Source organism: Artibeus jamaicensis, unplaced genomic scaffold (genome assembly GCF_021234435.1).
Source record: "Artibeus jamaicensis isolate MK-2021 breed Jamaican fruit bat unplaced genomic scaffold, CSHL_Jam_final scaffold_537, whole genome shotgun sequence".
Taxonomy (NCBI): Eukaryota; Metazoa; Chordata; class Mammalia; order Chiroptera; family Phyllostomidae; genus Artibeus; species Artibeus jamaicensis.
Genome location: NW_026522047.1, coordinates 35,187,469 through 35,204,968, shown reverse-complemented (window position 1 = coordinate 35,204,968; position 17,500 = coordinate 35,187,469). Strand labels below are relative to the sequence as shown.

Here is a 17,500-nt window from a genome sequence, read left to right as displayed (position 1 = left end):
CTCTCTTTTGACATTAGATACTTTCAGAAAGGTTGTAGACCACTTTGGAAGACTGGACATTTTGGTCAATAACGCTGGAGTGAATAATGAGAAACACTGGGAAAAAATGCTGCAGATTAATTTGGTAAGCTATCTTAGCCATCTTTATTACCCCAAATTATTTAATAATGTGATGTTTTTCAAGGAAAATGGTTTTTATGTTCATGGAAACAACGCAATGACTTACAGGAAACGTTTCTTACAGAAAGCTCAAAGGAAGGCATCTCCTTTTACAAATAGGAAGATATTTGAGATTTTTAATTATGAAAATAAATCTCTCCTAAAATGATACATGAAAATGTGAAAAGGAACAGAGTTTCTTGCATAATTTAGGAGCTGGTGAACTATGACCCACAGGCTGTGCTAGCCTGCCACCTCCTTTTGTATGACTCATGAGCTAAAAATAGGTTTTACAGTGCTTGAAAAAAGAGAAAGAAATGCACACAGGATGACAGCTATAGTCATTCATTTGCACGTTGTCTCTGGCTACTTTCATGCTCCAATAGCCAAACTGAATAATTGGAACAGAGATGTATGCGCTACGCAATGCATACGTTTACCATCCTGTCCTTTACAGGAAAAAAAATTGCCAACCCTGGCTTACTTGTTTATTTAAAAAATAAATCTTAATTCCAGAAATATAACAGAAAACAAGGCTAGAGTGACGTTTAGACTTTGTAATTATTAAGATTTTTATCCTGAAGGTCAGTGTGTGTGTGTTTGTATGAGTGTGTGTGTGATTGTCACAATGTTTGGTGACTATCTCTTACTTAAATTACAAAAATGTGGAATTAGGAAGTCCACATTTTCATCCATTGTTAAACATGTTCATGTGATATTCCATTTTGTAAACACATTTGACAAGATATTGGGGTTTACTAAAACCCAAACCTCAGCTAAAGCAAAATGTCCCAGCTGAGCTGCGCAGGAGGTCACCCTGCCCTTGATAAGGTCATGCTCGCCTGGACAGCCAGCCTAGGTGAAGTCCAGCGAGTGGCCTCTACTTCATGATATCTTACTAGGAGATTGTAAACTCCTTCCAGAAAAGGAACTGTATTTTGTTTATTTTTATTCCTCTCTCAGTAATCACCCCAGTACCCTAAAGACATGCTTGGTTGATAAATGTTTGACTTGAATGAACATTTCCAGCAGTAATTACTTAATCATATTAATAACTTGATGGAAGTAATAAGAATTACACTAGTTTACAAAAGAGCTGAATCTGTAAGCATCACTTTGATAAGGGTACAGAGTTGCTCCCCCAGTTTGATAGATGTCTAAAGTCCATTAAGTGAAAAGAAAAGCTACTATTTGAAAGAACAAACACTCTCCCTGCATTTCTTTTTCAAATTCTCCTCAAATGTTCTTGGGTATCACTATATTTCAAAAGAAGTTTAAGACCCACTTGTCAAGTTTCCCTCAAAATGTTTCTGGTGTGTGTGTGTGTTTAAAGATACCTGATAGCTGGTTTTCCTGAATTAAGACAATCCTATGATTTTTCTTTTACTTTAATCTAGTACCATAAGTAAAATGAAATGAAATATTTCCTCATTGTGAAATTTATATCTCTTGGCTAAATCATACCTTATGATATATCAATGTTTAATACACCATAGAATTTGCTTAGTTATACCTCATTTAATTTTATACTTTTGTCTCTGCTTATAAATGATTGTAACTTGTGATTTTATTTTCTTTTAATATTTTTTGTTTGAGTGTCAGTTTTTCCTTTGCTCACTTTTATCTCCTAGATCTATTTCTTATAAGTACCGCACGCTAACCAATTGCGCCACTGGAGCTCCGGCCTTGATCTATTTCTGAACAGAACGCAGTTCTATCTCAAATGACAGGTGTTAATCAACCTGACTATTAACATTTAGTTCCTCTACTTTACTTCCTAGTTTACACTTACGAATTTTTGGGGGTTTTGTGCTTTTTCTATTTACTTCTTAAATGCCATTGGATAGCTTTAATTTTCACCTGCTGGTAAGAAAACTGTACATTTGATGTTTAATCTTTGGTAGTTATCCTGACTTATTATGAACCACATTTCATTATGTCCTTTGGTGGCCAAATAAAACAAAAAATTAATATGAAACCAGTTGGGAGCTTCATGAAGTTTTAAGAATATGTTTTTATAAACATATGATACTCTCCAAAACTACATAGGGACAAGACTTTTTTTTTGCACTGAGCAACCCTAGTGAGAAAGCACATGCCAAGCCTTGGCAGCTGTCTCCCTTTGGCATCACTCTTGATATTTCTAATAGTTTCATCAGCAATGCGCATCTCCAGGTATTTTATAGAAAAGGGTCACTAGGGCATAAAGTTCCTATACTCAGTGCAGTCATAATGGACACCTACTGTGTGTACACTCTGAGAAAGCAGATGTCTGAAAAGTGTCCAGGAATTAGAGTCAATATAAGAAACGTGAAAAGATTGTCACAAAGGATTTGAATGATCTGCCTTCCTCTAGCTGACATAAACCACTCCTTATTTTAACACCAGAGACTGATGACATTTGTTTAGTTATACATAGGACAACAAGATATAACCTTTGTTACCCATATATAACTTAAAAACCTGTTACTTCCCTTCCTACTTAATTTACACCCATTGTAAGAGTAGATTAAAGTCTAACCAATCATTGTCCTTCCAACTTGACTATCTCTGTTAGTATAATGCAAATATTTGCATGTGGTTTATTGAATAGATTTTTAGACACTGCTCAGAATGTGATTTGCCTCCTTGCATGATCCTGTGTGTTCTTTTGCACACTTTTCTATGTTCCTGTCCTTGTCAGAGAGCAACCACTTATTTAAAGGACCTTCCTACCTATCTCTCCCTCTTCTGAAATCTCATACAACATGTTTATATGCTATACCAATTTTTAAATTGCATAAAAATTTGTACTTTAGAATGATTTTTATACATGTATAATTTATGATAGTATGCTATGAGCTCTTTCACGGCAGAAGATTGTTTTGTGTTCAGAGTAGTAACATTCATTGGATAAAATGCCATTCTATAACACTTTGCATCCATGGATACTCAGTTTTGCACTTTAGTACAAAGTTGGGATGATTTCCTAATATGTCAGTATTGCCCAACGGTAACTATCTGTCCCTCTGCTTTGACTTCTCACCAGACTTAGCCCTTCCTTATCCTTGATATCACCACTCTTCCCACACAAGAGATACATGAAACCTCTTCCTAGTCTTTCATTTCCATTAGGTTATTCTGTGCTTCCTCCTTAGTCTGAAGCCAACCGCAGCAGCCTTGTTTATAGCTGTTCAGAACTATAAAAGAAGTCTTCGTAATAATTATCAAAGGTTACTTTGAAATTGGGCAGAGGTAGATTTAACTTTGAATATAGATGAGGATATTCTGTAATGTACTTATTTTGTATTCTGTAGCTTTAATAAACTTAAATAATTTATCTCTACCCCAGTGGGATTTATAATCTAATTTGGACATATAGCTAACATATTGAAATCCCTTAATAGATTCATATAATAATTAGACAAAATAGATGGCTATTGCTGTTTTTCCCCCAGAAATACAAGAGTTGACTACATTTTTGAGCTTGGAAAGGATATACATTTAGAATTAGTCAAAACTAGATTTTAGTCCAGAATTTAGAATTCATGAACTTTCATTTCTCTGATATTGAATATCCTAGTTTGTGAAAGAATGAAGATAACTTCTTAGGATGGTTAAGCTTAAATAAAGCATAATTTGTATGAAATATCCATCACAGTGCTACTACAGTATTACCCACTCAATAAATTGCATTTCTTCTCCAAAGTATAGAAACCTACATTTTCTTCATTCTCATTGTCTCATTTCTGTATGAGTTGGGTTTCTCTGTCCCAACTCATACCTACCCCTAGGTGAGCATCTAGGTGAGTAATCATTCTACCTCTAAATGAAGAGTTGAAGGATGGATAGAAACATGGTTATCAAATGCACTCCCTTTCCTTGGCTGCCAAGATGTTGATTACATATTAAATTAGTAACTACCTTCTGTTATTGCTACTCTATAATATCTAAAGATCCAGTTGAACTATTATTATAGTTAGACAGAATTTGCTAAATTGTAAGTAATTCCCATGGCAGGAAGACAATAATGTAGCAAAAATGGAAAAATATTGAACCTAAAAGATAAAAGATGATGCTGGATTTCAGAAAAAGGGATCATGCAGACAGAGAGGAACACAGATACAAAAATGGCAATGAATAAGTACCTATCAATAATAACCTTAAATGTAAATGGATTAAATGCTCCAATCAAAAGACACAGAATAGCGTCATGGATAAGAAAGTATGATCCACACATATGCTGCCTACAAGAGACCCACCTCAGGACAAAAGACCATCACAGACTAAAAATCAAAGGCTGGAAACAAATTTTCCAAGCAAACGGACAAGAAAAAAAAGCCGGGGTAGCAATTCTCATATCAGACAAAATAGACTTCAAAAAAAGAGCCATTAAGAGTGACCCAGAAGGTCACTTCATAATACTCAAGGGAAAAATCCACCAAGAAGACATTAACATCATAAATATATATGCACCCAACATAGGAGCACCAAAATATATAAGGAAAATCTTAGAGGAATTCAAGAAAGATATAGACAGCAACACAATTATAGTGGGGGATTTTAACACCCCACTATCAAAAATGGACAGATCTTCCAAACAAAATATCAACAAAGACATTGTGGCATTAAACAACACCCTTGATGAAATGGACCTAACTGATATATACAGAGCTCTTCACCCCAAAGAAGCTAAATACACATTCTTTTCAAATGCACATGGAACATTCTCAAAGATAGATCACATGATAGGGCACAAAACAAGCCTCAACAAATTCAAGAATATTGAAATCATACCAAGCATTTTCTCTGACCATAAGGGACTGAAACTGGAAACCAACCCCAAAGGAAAAAACCCAAAACACCCAAAATCATGGAGACTGAACAGTATGCTATTAAACAATGAATGGGTCAAGAATGAAATTAGGGAAGAAATCAAAAAGTTTCTGGAAACAAATGAAAATGATCTCACAACAACCCAAAACTTATGGGATACAGCCAAGGCAGTCCTGAGAGGGAAGTTTATAGCAATACAGGCCTACCTTAAGAAAACAGAAACATTTCAAACAAATGAACTTACTCTACGCCTGCAAGAACTCGAGGAACAACAACAAAAACAGCCCAAAGCAAGTAGAAGGAAGGAAATAACTAAGATCAGAGCAGAACTAAATGACATAGAGACTAAAAGTACAATTCTAAAGATCAATGAATCCAGGAGTTGGTTCTTTGAAAAAATAAACAAAATAGACAAGCCTTTAAGTAGGCTCATCAAGAAAAGAAGGGAACGGACACAAATAAACACAATCAGAAATGAAAGAGGAGAGATTACAACTGATACCACAGAAATAGAGAGGATTGTAAGAAATTACTATGAAGAACTGTATGCCAAGAAATTTGAGAACCTAGGGGAAATGGACACATTTCTAGAAAAATATAATCTCCCAAAACTCAATGAAAAAGAAGTAGAACACCTGAATAGACCAATAACAGCAAAAGAAATTGAAGCAGTAATCAAAAAACTCCCATCACACAAAAGCCCTGGACCAGATGGATTCACAGGAGAATTCTACAAAGCATTTAAGGAAGACCTAACCCCCATTCTTCACAGACTATTCCAAAAAATACAAAAGGATGGAAAACTCCCTAACTCCTTTTATGAAGCCAGCATCATCCTAATTCCAAAACCAGATAGAGATACAACAAAGAAAGAAAACTACAGGCCAATATCGCTGATGAACATAGACGCTAAAATCCTCAACAAAATATTAGCAAATCGCATCCAACAATATATCCAAAAGATTATACACCCTGACCAAGTGGGATTCATCCCAGGGATGCAAGGATGGTTCAACATTCGCAAAACAGTAAATGTAATTCATCACATAAACAAAAGCAAAGACAAAAACCACATGATCATATCAATAGACGCAGAAAAAGCTTTCGATAAGGTACAACACCCATTTATGATAAAAACACTCAGCAAAATGGGAATAGAGGGAACATTCCTCAATATAATAAAGGCCATTTATGAGAAACCTACAGCCAATATCATACTCAATGGACAAAAACTAAAAGCTTTTCCACTAAGATCAGGAACAAGACAAGGATGTCCACTTTCACCACTCCTATTCAATATAGTATTAGAAGTTTTGGCCACAGCGATCAGGCAAGAAAAGGAAATAAAAGGCATCCAAATAGGAAAGGAGGAAACAAAATTGTCACTGTTTGCAGATGACATGATAGTGTACATGGAAAATCCTATAGACTCTACCCAAAAACTGCTCAAACTAATTAATGAGTTTGGCAAAACAGCAGGATACAAAGTCAATATCCAGAAATCAAAGGCATTTTTGTATACAAACAATGAATCAGCAGAAGCGGAAATCAAGGAAAAAAACCCATTCGATATAGCAAAAAGAAAAATAAAATATCTGGGAATAAACCTAACCAAAGAGGTAAAAGACCTGTATGCAGAAAACTACACAGCACTGAAGAAAGAAATCAAGGAAGACACAAACAAATGGAAACATATACCTTGTTCATGGATTGGAAGAATTAACATCATCAAAATGTCCATACTACCCAAAGCAATATACAGATTCAATGCAATACCTATTAAAGTACCAATGGCGTATTTCACAGACATAGAACAAACACTTCAAAAATTTATATGGAATCATAAACGAGCCCGAATAGCAGCTGCTCTTTTGAGAAAGAAGAACAAAGTAGGAGGGATCACAATACCTGATATCAAACTGTATTACAAGGCCACTGTAATCAAAACAGCCTGGTACTGGCATAAAAACAGGCACATAGACCAATGGAACAGAACAGAGAGCCCAGAAATCAACCCAACCCTCTACAGTCAATTAATATTCGACAAAGGGGGGCAGTAACATAAAATGGAGTAAAGATAGCCTCTTCAGCAAATGGTGTTGGGAGAACTGGACAGCTACGTGCAAAAAAATGAAACTTGAGCACCAACTTACACCATACACCAAAATAAATTCAAGGTGGATAAAAGACTTAAATATAAGCCATGACACCATTAAAGTCCTAGAGGAGAACATTGGCAAGAAAATCTCAGATATTCCACGCAGCAACATTTTTACGGATATGTGCCCTAGAGCAAGGAATATAAAGGAAAGAATAAACAAATGGGATCTCATCAAAATAAAAAGCTTCTGCATGGCTAAAGAAAACAGTATTAAATTAAAAAGACAACCAACTGTATGGGAAAACATATTTGCCAATGATACCTCAGACAAAGGTTTAATCTCCAAAATATACAAAGAACTTACACGACTCCACTCTAAGAAGACACCCAACCCAATTAAAAAATGGGAAAAGGACTTGAACAAACACTTCTCCAAGGAGGACATACAGAACATTCAGAGACACATGAAGAGATGCTCAATATCGTTAGCTATCAGAGAGATGCAAATTAAAACCACAATGAGATACCACTTTACACCAGTCAGGATGGCTATCATAAACAAAGCAACAAACAACAAATGTTGGAGAGGTTGTGGGGAAAAGGGGTCCTTAGTTCACTGTTGGTGGGATTGTAGACTGGTACAACCATTATGGAAAACAGTATGGAATTTTCTCAGAAAAATAAAAATTGACCTGCCTTTTGACCCAGCAATTCCACTGCTAGGATTATACCCCAAGAATCCTAAAACATCAATTTCAAAGAACCTATGCACCACAATGTTCATAGCAGCACAATTTACAATAGCCAAGAGTTGGAAGCAACCTAGGTGCCCATCAGTAAATGAATGGATCCAAAAATTGTGGTACATATACACCATGGAATTTTATGCAGCAGAGAGAAAGAAGGAGCTACTACCTTTTGCAACAACATGGATGGAACTGGAAAGCATTATGCTGAGTGAAATAGGCCAGGCATTGAAGGACAAATACCATATGATCTCACCTTTGACAGGAAGCTAAAGAATAAAACAAACAAGCAAACAGAATAAAAACAAAGATGCTGAAATAGAGAACAAGTGGGCAGCGACCAGAGGGGAGAGGGAAGGGAACTTGAGGGGAAAAAGGGGGAGGGATTTTGAGGAACAAGTATGAAAGACACAGACTTGAGGACTGGGGGTGGGGGGGGAATGGGAGGGAGGGGGGAGACCGGGCGGGGGGGGGGAAGGGGAAAAAAAAATGTACTTAAAGATAAATAAATAAATAATTAAAAATTAAAAAAAAAAAAAAAGAAAATAATGAAAAAAAAAAAAAAAAAAAAAAAAAAAAAAGAAAAAGGGATCATGTATATTAGTATGTTTCTTGAGAACTGAACTAAAGAAAAGACAAGAACCGGAAAGGCAAAGCATTAGGCCTTGTCATACAGATTTATTCCAAGAATATTTTCATTGAAAAGTTACGCAGTTCTTATCCTGGTAATGGATGAGAAAATTATCCTTTGTCCTCCTCCTCCACCAAAGATCTGGGAATCAATTTTTCTTTTAAAAAATTAACATAAAGCTTACACATTCCCAAATTTTCTGTCTGGCTGCATCTTGTAGATGCTGAAACCACAAAAGTGGAGTGTCAGCACGCTGTAAATACCTGAGAATAGAAGCGTAGTGCCAACACGCGTGAACAGAAGTTCTGCTCAGACATGCTGGAGACTCGGGCAGAAGCTAAGAGCATCTAACTGCAGTCATTTCAACCATCTACATTTTTTCCTCCTTACACAAACCATTAATGTTTTGTGTTTCCTTTTTAAAGGGACTCATGTGGATATTTTCCTCACGCTGTCTAAGCCTACTTAATACCAAACTGACACACAGCTTAAGTGAATAGAATCTTCAATTTACTTCTTTGTAAACTCCTAGGAGGCAGAGAGGCAACTCTGAATGCTTTTCAAAATACTCGCAAAGAACTTTTTAAATTAAAAGAAGGTGAAGACTAGTATGTGCCCTCAGTTCCAGACTCATTATGTCATATCATTTTCTTTGCAGTATTACAAAGAATGAAAAAAAGTAGGAATTAAGATGTGAAAAGAAAATTTTCACCTTTGACAAGTCTGAGCTAGAAGGGAGAGAGTTCTTAAGTTAAAAGGGAAAATAAGATTTCAAATAGAAGTTTCATATCCCAAGCTTCTTTGAGTAGTGGTGAATTCTTAAGTGTTAAAATAAAACAGAAAAGGTGTGTACATGTGGTGATGAGTACTGAAGCCGAGTGAACCATCAAAAGCACAGTTGTAAGCTGTGACGAACACAATTAAGTGACGGACATTACTAAGGACCATATGACCCAAGTGACAGGAAATCTCCTGCTTGAACCGGTGAAAGTTGACCTCACATGACAGAACTTCGGGGTCAAGACCATTTGTGGTTCCATCTCAGTTTCTTATCTACTCTTCCAACTGCCATCCTTTTTGCTGGTTCATCATAAAGATAATAGTTAGCAATATTCAATGCAGCCATACAAAGCAATGACAAAGGAGTCATGTAATAATTTCTTGCTGGTTTTCTTAAGAGTAATGAAAATTTTCTCTGAGTCTCAGCACTTTTTTTCCATCCCTCTTCCCCAACCCAGACCTCCCCCTGCACCCCGTGCTCCACTGACTGCTCTTCAAGCCTCACTGGCCAAAAATGGGTCACCTCCCAGCTGCTAAACCATTCACTGGCAAGGAGAATGGGATTTCCACAGCTGAATTAGATTAACCAGTGTCTACACTAGAGCTAGGAGATCATCTTCCTCTGTATTACCTGGGGAAAAAGTAGATACAAATGCAAAATAGAGTTTTCATCAGGGAAAAATAAAGCAAATGAAAACTAGGAAATTAAGGGTATCTACTATTATGTATTGCAAGATCTAAGATTATTACATAGGGAAGATGGATGTGGACTCCCTGGACATGAGAACCATATGCTTCTAATAAGGATAAATCAATTTTATATCCAATATTTAGAAAAGAAAAAGAATAGGTAGAATTCGTAGAGCTACTGAGAATTGGGTTAATGCTGACAAACACTACAGGGTAAAAGGCTTCACTTAGTTGTCCAATCTGAGATTCTTTATTATAAAATCTCAGATTGGACAACTAAGTGGAGTTCTGCTGAGATGTGATAGCTCCACAACTTCAGGCAAACAAGAGAATCCAAGTCAATGACTAACTGTTTAAAAAAAAAAAAAAGGCCATTTCAAAACCCTTCATTAATAGCAGTTGTGGGAATCTACATTGGCGCCTGGGATAGTGGTGGACACTGGTGTGGGACTGTATGACAGAGCGTAATGGCTTTGTTGCTTGTCTCCTTCCTGCCTCTGGACTAGGTTTCTGTCATCAGTGGGACCTATCTTGGTTTGGACTACATGAGTAAGCAAAACGGAGGTGACGGCGGTATCATCATCAACATATCATCTATCGCAGGTAAGGATGTTGGTTTTGTTAATACTTTCTTATTGGTGAGCTGCACCATGAAAGTAGACCATCACAGTATGTTTATTAGCATTTTGGGTTTGACACTGAAACTCTAATTTTTGCTTTTTTAATGGCTCTAAAAATTAATTTTTTAAATTTTCTATTGCACATCAAAAGCTTGAACTGTGTATTTATTTCTGTTATTTAAAATGGTGGCTCCTTAAGTTATTTTACTGAAGTACTATTTTTTAATATATATATATATATATATATATATATATATATATATATATACTTATATATTTTTCCAGTGTTAGTGTTTTTCGAAGGTTGCTGTGAGGTTTCTGATGGTAACACATATGAAAGCACCTTTGACAACATGAAAAGTACAAAACGAAGTTAAGGTATCTCTACTCCCATGTAATTTTAGAAAAAACATGGAGTTTTATTTTTTACTACTTTTTAAAGATTTTATTTATGTATTTTTAGAGAGAAGGGGGGAGGGAGAAAGAGAGGGAGAGAAATATCAGCTGGTTACCTCCTGCACACCCCCAAATGGGGACCAGGCCCATGACCCAGGTATGTGCCTTGACCAGGAAGTGAACCAGTGACCTTTAGGTTTGCAGGCCAACCCTCCACCCACTGAGCCACACCAGCCAGGGCAGGATGTGGAGTTTTAAAATACGACAGATGTACTAATTGGGACATGCTGTCAGGAGACTGTACTTTACTTCTATTCTCTTAGGTTCTCTGTGTGGACCTGAGAATTAGGTTGATGTGAGACAGAGTCACTGAAGAAAAGCCTACAGATTTTTTTTTTAATATTAAATTTTATTTAGTTACTTTTCAAGTACATTTTTTTTAATCTATTTTATCCCCCCACTTCTTCCCCCCCCCCGTGTCTTTCTCTTGTTCCTCAAAATCCCTCTTTTTCCCCTATTTTTTCCTGATTTTACATGTACATGGGACCCTCTAGTGGAAAGTGGAAACCCAAAGAAATGGCCAAGCCAAAGCGCTAATGAACACTGAACAAAGAGAAGCAATTGTGGAAAAGTAACTAAGATATACAGGGAGTCTAGAGGAAGAGTTATTTTATTTTAACAAGGTCTGTACAGATTTCTCAGCCTTGATTCCCAGTCTCTGGTGATAGGAATGTTTCTTTCTCCCTGGTGTAGGTAGGGCCTCTTTTACATAGATTTTTAACTCCTGCTTCAGGAAGAAAAGGGGAGGTACCAGTGCCTTTCCTGAACCTGCTGTTTTACAAGTCTATTTACTCCAAAATAATGCTTACTCAAAAACATGGCATATTTGGAGGTGATCTAGTCTGCCACTCTTCAATGCTCAACTGCTGTAATAAATAGGCCCAAACACACAATGGCTTAAGTATAAAGTACACTTAGTCCTCACTCATACATCAGCCCAGGCTGAGGTTCTTGTTGCAGGAAACCTCTGCTTTATGCAGTTGTTTGGAAAACAAAGCTGGCAGAAGCTCTATCTTCACCATGGAGCTTTCAAGGTTCACTATGGCATTGGTGGATTCCTTCTCTCCAATAGAAAGAGAACTCTGGGAAGGCATAGCTGCTCCTTTGAAACACCCCTCCCCCACCCAGTAATGGCAAACTCCACTTCCGCTCACACTCCAGTGTAGAATTTGATCTCCTGGCTCACCTAACAACAGGGGAGTCTGGGAAATGCAGCCTAGCTGTGTGCCTAAGGAAAAAGTAGATTCTTGTGGACAGTTTATCTCTATAACAACATGCAGTCTAAATTGCTTCACTCAGGGCAGAATGATTTACTATCTGCTGATATTGTATTACTTGGGTAGCAACTTTTCAAACAACTTAGCCAGATCCCTTACTTTTAAAATTCTAGGGAAAAAAATCAGTAGTTCTTGAATAGTTCAAGGGCTCTTGGGAAGTTTTAGAATTCTGATCAGTAGTGACAGCAAGTCTAAACTATTTATATCCCAAAATAGTGAGACTGTCTTGTTGGTTTCTGTTAGTGTGGTCATTTTAGCACAATAGGTGCCTCCGCCCAGTGCCCTCCACCCACAGCTCCAGGACTATCTGGGGAGTCCTGGCTGCTGGGACCTGTGACCACAGTGGTATTTGATTCTCAGCATTTTCCTCATTCCTCCAGGAATCATTCTCAGATGGTTCTTGCACCACTGAAACCTGCTTCCAATGGAGACTTAGACGTTTCCTTTTGTAGGAGTTCTCAAAAAGGAAAAAAAAGACTCCTTTTCTGGGTTGCTTAAGATCAAAACAGCATCCCTGAAGTTGTTATATAACTAATTCTGTAATTTTTTTCAGGATAATCTAGTTATTCTGAATATGACATCCACTTATAAAACATTTTAATTCTAAGAATACATTGAAAGGTAAGAGCATGGGCAACACTTAAGATATTTAACACTTAAGAAGGGACCACATTTTATTTATTTATTTATTTATTTTTAATATAAATTTTATTTAGTTACTTTTCAAGTACATTTTTTTTTAATCTATTTCTCCCATCCCACCCCACCCCCCCGCCCGGTCTCCCCCCTCCCTCCCATTCCGCCCCCCCCAGTCCTCATCTCTGTGTCCTTCATACTTGTTCCTCAAAATCCCTCCCCCTTTTTCCCCTTAAGTTCCCTTCCCTCTCCCCTCTGGTCGCTGCCCACTTGTTCTCTATTTCAGCGTCTTTGTTTTTGTTCTGTTTGCTTGTTTGTTTTATTCTTTAGCTTCCTGTCAAAGGTGAGATCATATGGTATTTGTCCTTCAATGCCTGGCCTATTTCATTCAGCATAATGCTTTCCAGTTCCATCCATGTTGTTGCAAAAGGTAGTAGCTCCTTCTTTCTCTCTGCTGCATAGAATTCCATTGTACCACAATTTTTTGATCCATTCGTTTACTGATGGGCACCTAGGTTGCTTCCAACTCTTGGCTATTGTAAATTGTGCTGCTATGAACATTGTGGTGCATATGTTCTTTGAAATTGATGTTTTAGGATTCTTGGGGTATAATCCTAGCAGTGGAATTGCTGGGTCAAAAGGCAGGTCGATTTTTATTTTTCTGAGAAAATTCCATACTGTTTTCCATAATGGTTGTACCAGTCTGCAATCCCACCAACAGTGAACTAAGGTCCCCTTTTCCCCACACCCTCTCCAACATTTGTTGTTTGTTGCTTTGTCTATTATAGCCATCCTGACTTGTGTAAAGTGGTATCTCATTGTGGTTTTAATTTGCATCTCTCTGATAGCTAACGATATTGAGCATCTCTTCATGTGTCTCTGGATATTCTGTATGTCCTCTTTAGAGAAGTGTCTGTTCAAGTCCTTTTCCCATTTTTTAATTGGGTTCGATGTCTTCCTAGAGTGGAGTTGTGTAAGTTCTTTGTATATTTTGGAAATTAAACCTTTGTCTGAGGTATCATTGGCAAATATGTTTTCCCATACAGTTGGTTGTCTTGCTAATTTAATACTGTTTTCTTTAGCCCTGCAGAAGCTTTTTATTTTGATGCGATCCCATTTGTTTATTCTTTCCTTTATATTCCTTGCTCTAGGGGACATATCCGTAAAAATGTTGCTGTGTGGAATATCTGAGATTTTCTTGCCAATGTTCTCCTCTAGGACTTTAATGGTGTCATGGCTTATATTTAAGTCTTTTATCCACCTTGAATTTATTTTGGTGTATGGTGTAAGTTGGTGCTCAAGTTTCATTTTTTTGCACGTAGCTGTCCAGTTCTCCCAACACCATTTGTTGAAGAGGCTATCTTTACTCCATTTAATGTTACTGCCCCCTTTGTCGAATATTAATTGACTGTAGAGAGTTGGGTTGATTTCTGGGCTCTCTGTTCTGTTCCATTGGTCTATGTGCCTGTTTTTATGCCAGTACCAGGCTGTTTTGATTACAGTGGCTTTGTAATACAGTTTGATATCAGGTATTGAGAAGGGACCACATTTTAGATTCCAGGAGGCTGAAACCTTAAAGACAAGTTGTCAAGGCTAAATCTACATGGTTTTTAAATAAAACCATAAGAAAAAGTACATAAATAATTAGAAAATTAATGAAACATTAATGTTTTGTTTAAAATATAAATGTAAAACAACCTGGGGTAGTGGTGGAGAGACCATGGATTCTATCTGTAGAGCTCGGAGAGGTAGTAGATCTTGAACCATGAACACTGTGCAGGGCACTCCTTGCCCTGTATCACAGGAGACACTGACTTCTTAGGAAGGCCGGAGGTCCTCAGGATTGGGTCAATTTAGGACTCTGGAAGAAGTTCTGTACCATAGAGGAGGTTTACTTGCCACATAGACCATAAATAGAGAGATGCAATATAGTACCACCTTTTATCCAATTAGAATATTTAAATATATAATAATTAATATCAGGTAAACAGTGAGCACTCACTGTTTACATGATATTGTTTTAAATATTGCATATGAGATTATCTCATTTAATGTAGCAACCCTATGAAAATAGATTTCATAATCTCCACTTTGTAGATGAGGAAACTGTGGAAGGAGAGTTTAAGTTCCTTGCAATAATTTTTATATCAAGGAAGCAGTAGAGCTGGAACTCTTGTGCAAGCAGCTTGATAAAAGACCTCTTATGTCTAATCACTAGAGTGTCTTCTGTCTATGGGTTTGTCTGTTAATCTCTTCAACCATGTCCATCTTTTCCTGTTAAGTAAAAAAGAAAAAAAGAACTACAGCGTGACTAAGCCAGGGTAGTTTGCTAGTATCTTCAGGCCTCCTAGGTACTGCTTTAATTTTTTTAATGCACTATTGACATTTTGGGGGGGATATATTTATTAACAAGAAAAACACCTTAGCTTTCTTGAGGTCTATGGCCCTTTTTTTGTGGAGCAAATATTTCAGAATTAAAATAAGGAAGAAAATATTAATATTTAGTGAATATAACTGATAATAAACCTGTATTATCAATAAAATGGGTATATACATAAACCTACACTTCATAGAACAGATAGAACAAATGGATGATAAACAGGAATAAATGATCGACCTCATTAGTAATCATAATGATGCAAATGAAAGCCAAAATAAAATGTAACATTTTAGCTATCAGGTCAGCGTAGCTTTAGTGTAAATACTCATGACTGGCCAGAATGTGGGGAAATGGGATCTTCAAATACTGCTGGTGTACGCAAGCCACTGCTTCAATGTGAAAAGCACATTACTAACCCTTCACTGACATTGTCAGCTTTTGCCCCTGTTTGACATACAAAGTAAAGCCCTGAAAACACTGGGGAGCTGGCCAAAGTCTCCAGTGAAAACGCCATTGAGAAGAACAATTTGAGGATCATAATTAGAGGTCCCGTTGGCTCTGTTGGGTAAGAGTTTGCTGTTCATCACACAACCCATGCCTAGATGTTCATTCGCTTCTTACCTATCTCAGAGCCAATTTGGGGACCACATGTGGGTCTCTCTCTAATCATTCAGACAGAGTAGTGAATGGCTATAAATTCAGTGATAAGACTGCCCTGGTTTTAAATGATCTATCTGTCTTAGCACCGTTACAGTTCATGAGTATCTCAGCATTCCAGACCGCTCCTCCCTTTGATGCTCTACCTGACAGGCAGGGTGACTCTGTTTATAATGATTAATAGTTTATCTTTGTCCCTTCTACTTGATTCAGTCCCTTCCTCAGCAGAAAGGAAGGCACCCTCCCTTCTTAATGCCAGGCCTCCACACCTGGTACATTTATACTGTTTCCTGTTGCCAGTGGCCAACCTAGACAGCCCCTGCTTTCTCTCCACGCACCAGGACTTGGTCACTAAGGAGCCCTCATCTCAGGAAGAGTATTAAAGCATATTTATTTTATCCACTCACCAAGAGTGGACTTCTGTTTTTAGAACACCAAGAACTAGGACTCCTGTTTTTACCATAATGAGGTTAGTTTGGCAAAAATACAGAAGTTTGTAATAGTAGAAGATAAACGTGGCCCTCCCTGGCTTTGCACTTGCCTCTGGAATGTTATCAATAATTTCATACCCTTGAAGTCCTAGCATGTGGGTAGAGGTCAGATGACCAAAAAGTCTTTGAAGAATTTTAGAGTCAAATTAGGTTTCAACCAGCTTTGTTGAGGTATAAGTCACAAAATTGTAGGAAAAGTATTTCTACTGTTTGTTCCCTTTCGGTTTCCAAACTTTCTTTCCTCACAGATTTTTCTTGTTTCCCCCCACTGCTCACTCCATTAAAGGCATAGCTGTGGGTTGCATCCAACCCAGCCAATCTGTCATCATGATCTCGTGCATAGATTCAATGGCGTCCTTCACTGTCATAGTAAGAACCTTGGCACACTGGTTTGGGCAGAGAAGTTAATGAGTAATGACCACTGACGCAGACTGAGTATCAAATGCAATTAATAAGTTTAACAAACACAGGAGTAGTTAAAGTGGAGGGTGATTCTTCAGCCTATTGAGGGAAGGGCGTGCTCCAGTCTGGAGGCCAGGAAGTTGTTCTGATCATTGGTAACTGCACAGACATTTCTATACAATTTTTTATTTGTAAACATAATATGGAAATCTGCACTCATTTGGTCACATCCATCCTTAACTGTTAACACAGAAGTTGGAAGGAATAACAGAGAAGAGTGAAGCCTGGTTTAACGCAGATAATTAAATGTCAGAATTCCCATAAAACATCCCATAAAAACCAAGCATGCTTTTTATATACCTAATTGCTAAAAACTGTGGGAAGGACAAAGTAGTTGTCAGAGGAAAAAGAGTTTGCCTATATTCCTGCCTTCCACCTGCCCACATACTCAGCTGCTGAAGTCTTGGTGTTCTGGGGGCATTTGTGCCTCTGGTCACTTGGTGGCATTTTGTGGGAGATCCCATGAAAGCCTTATTTACTCTGAGTTGAATATATTAGAGTCTCAAAAAATACTTGAAGATCATAAAAAAAATTTTTTTTAGCATGTCTTAAGTAATCAGCTCAGGGACATACTCACATGAGCTATAACTTTTATCTAA

At 37.3% G+C, this 17,500-nt stretch overlaps 1 protein-coding gene across 1 annotated transcript in view; it reads left to right on the top strand.

Annotated features, from left to right (window-relative positions):
• HPGD (15-hydroxyprostaglandin dehydrogenase) overlaps window positions 1-17,500 on the top strand; it is a 33,514-nt gene that overhangs the window by 4,231 nt on the left and 11,783 nt on the right. The window contains exons 3-4 of the mRNA XM_037143775.2: window positions 18-124; window positions 10,429-10,525. Of these exons, the coding sequence (XP_036999670.1) occupies window positions 18-124; window positions 10,429-10,525 (204 nt within the window). The remainder of the gene's footprint in view (window positions 1-17; window positions 125-10,428; window positions 10,526-17,500) is intronic.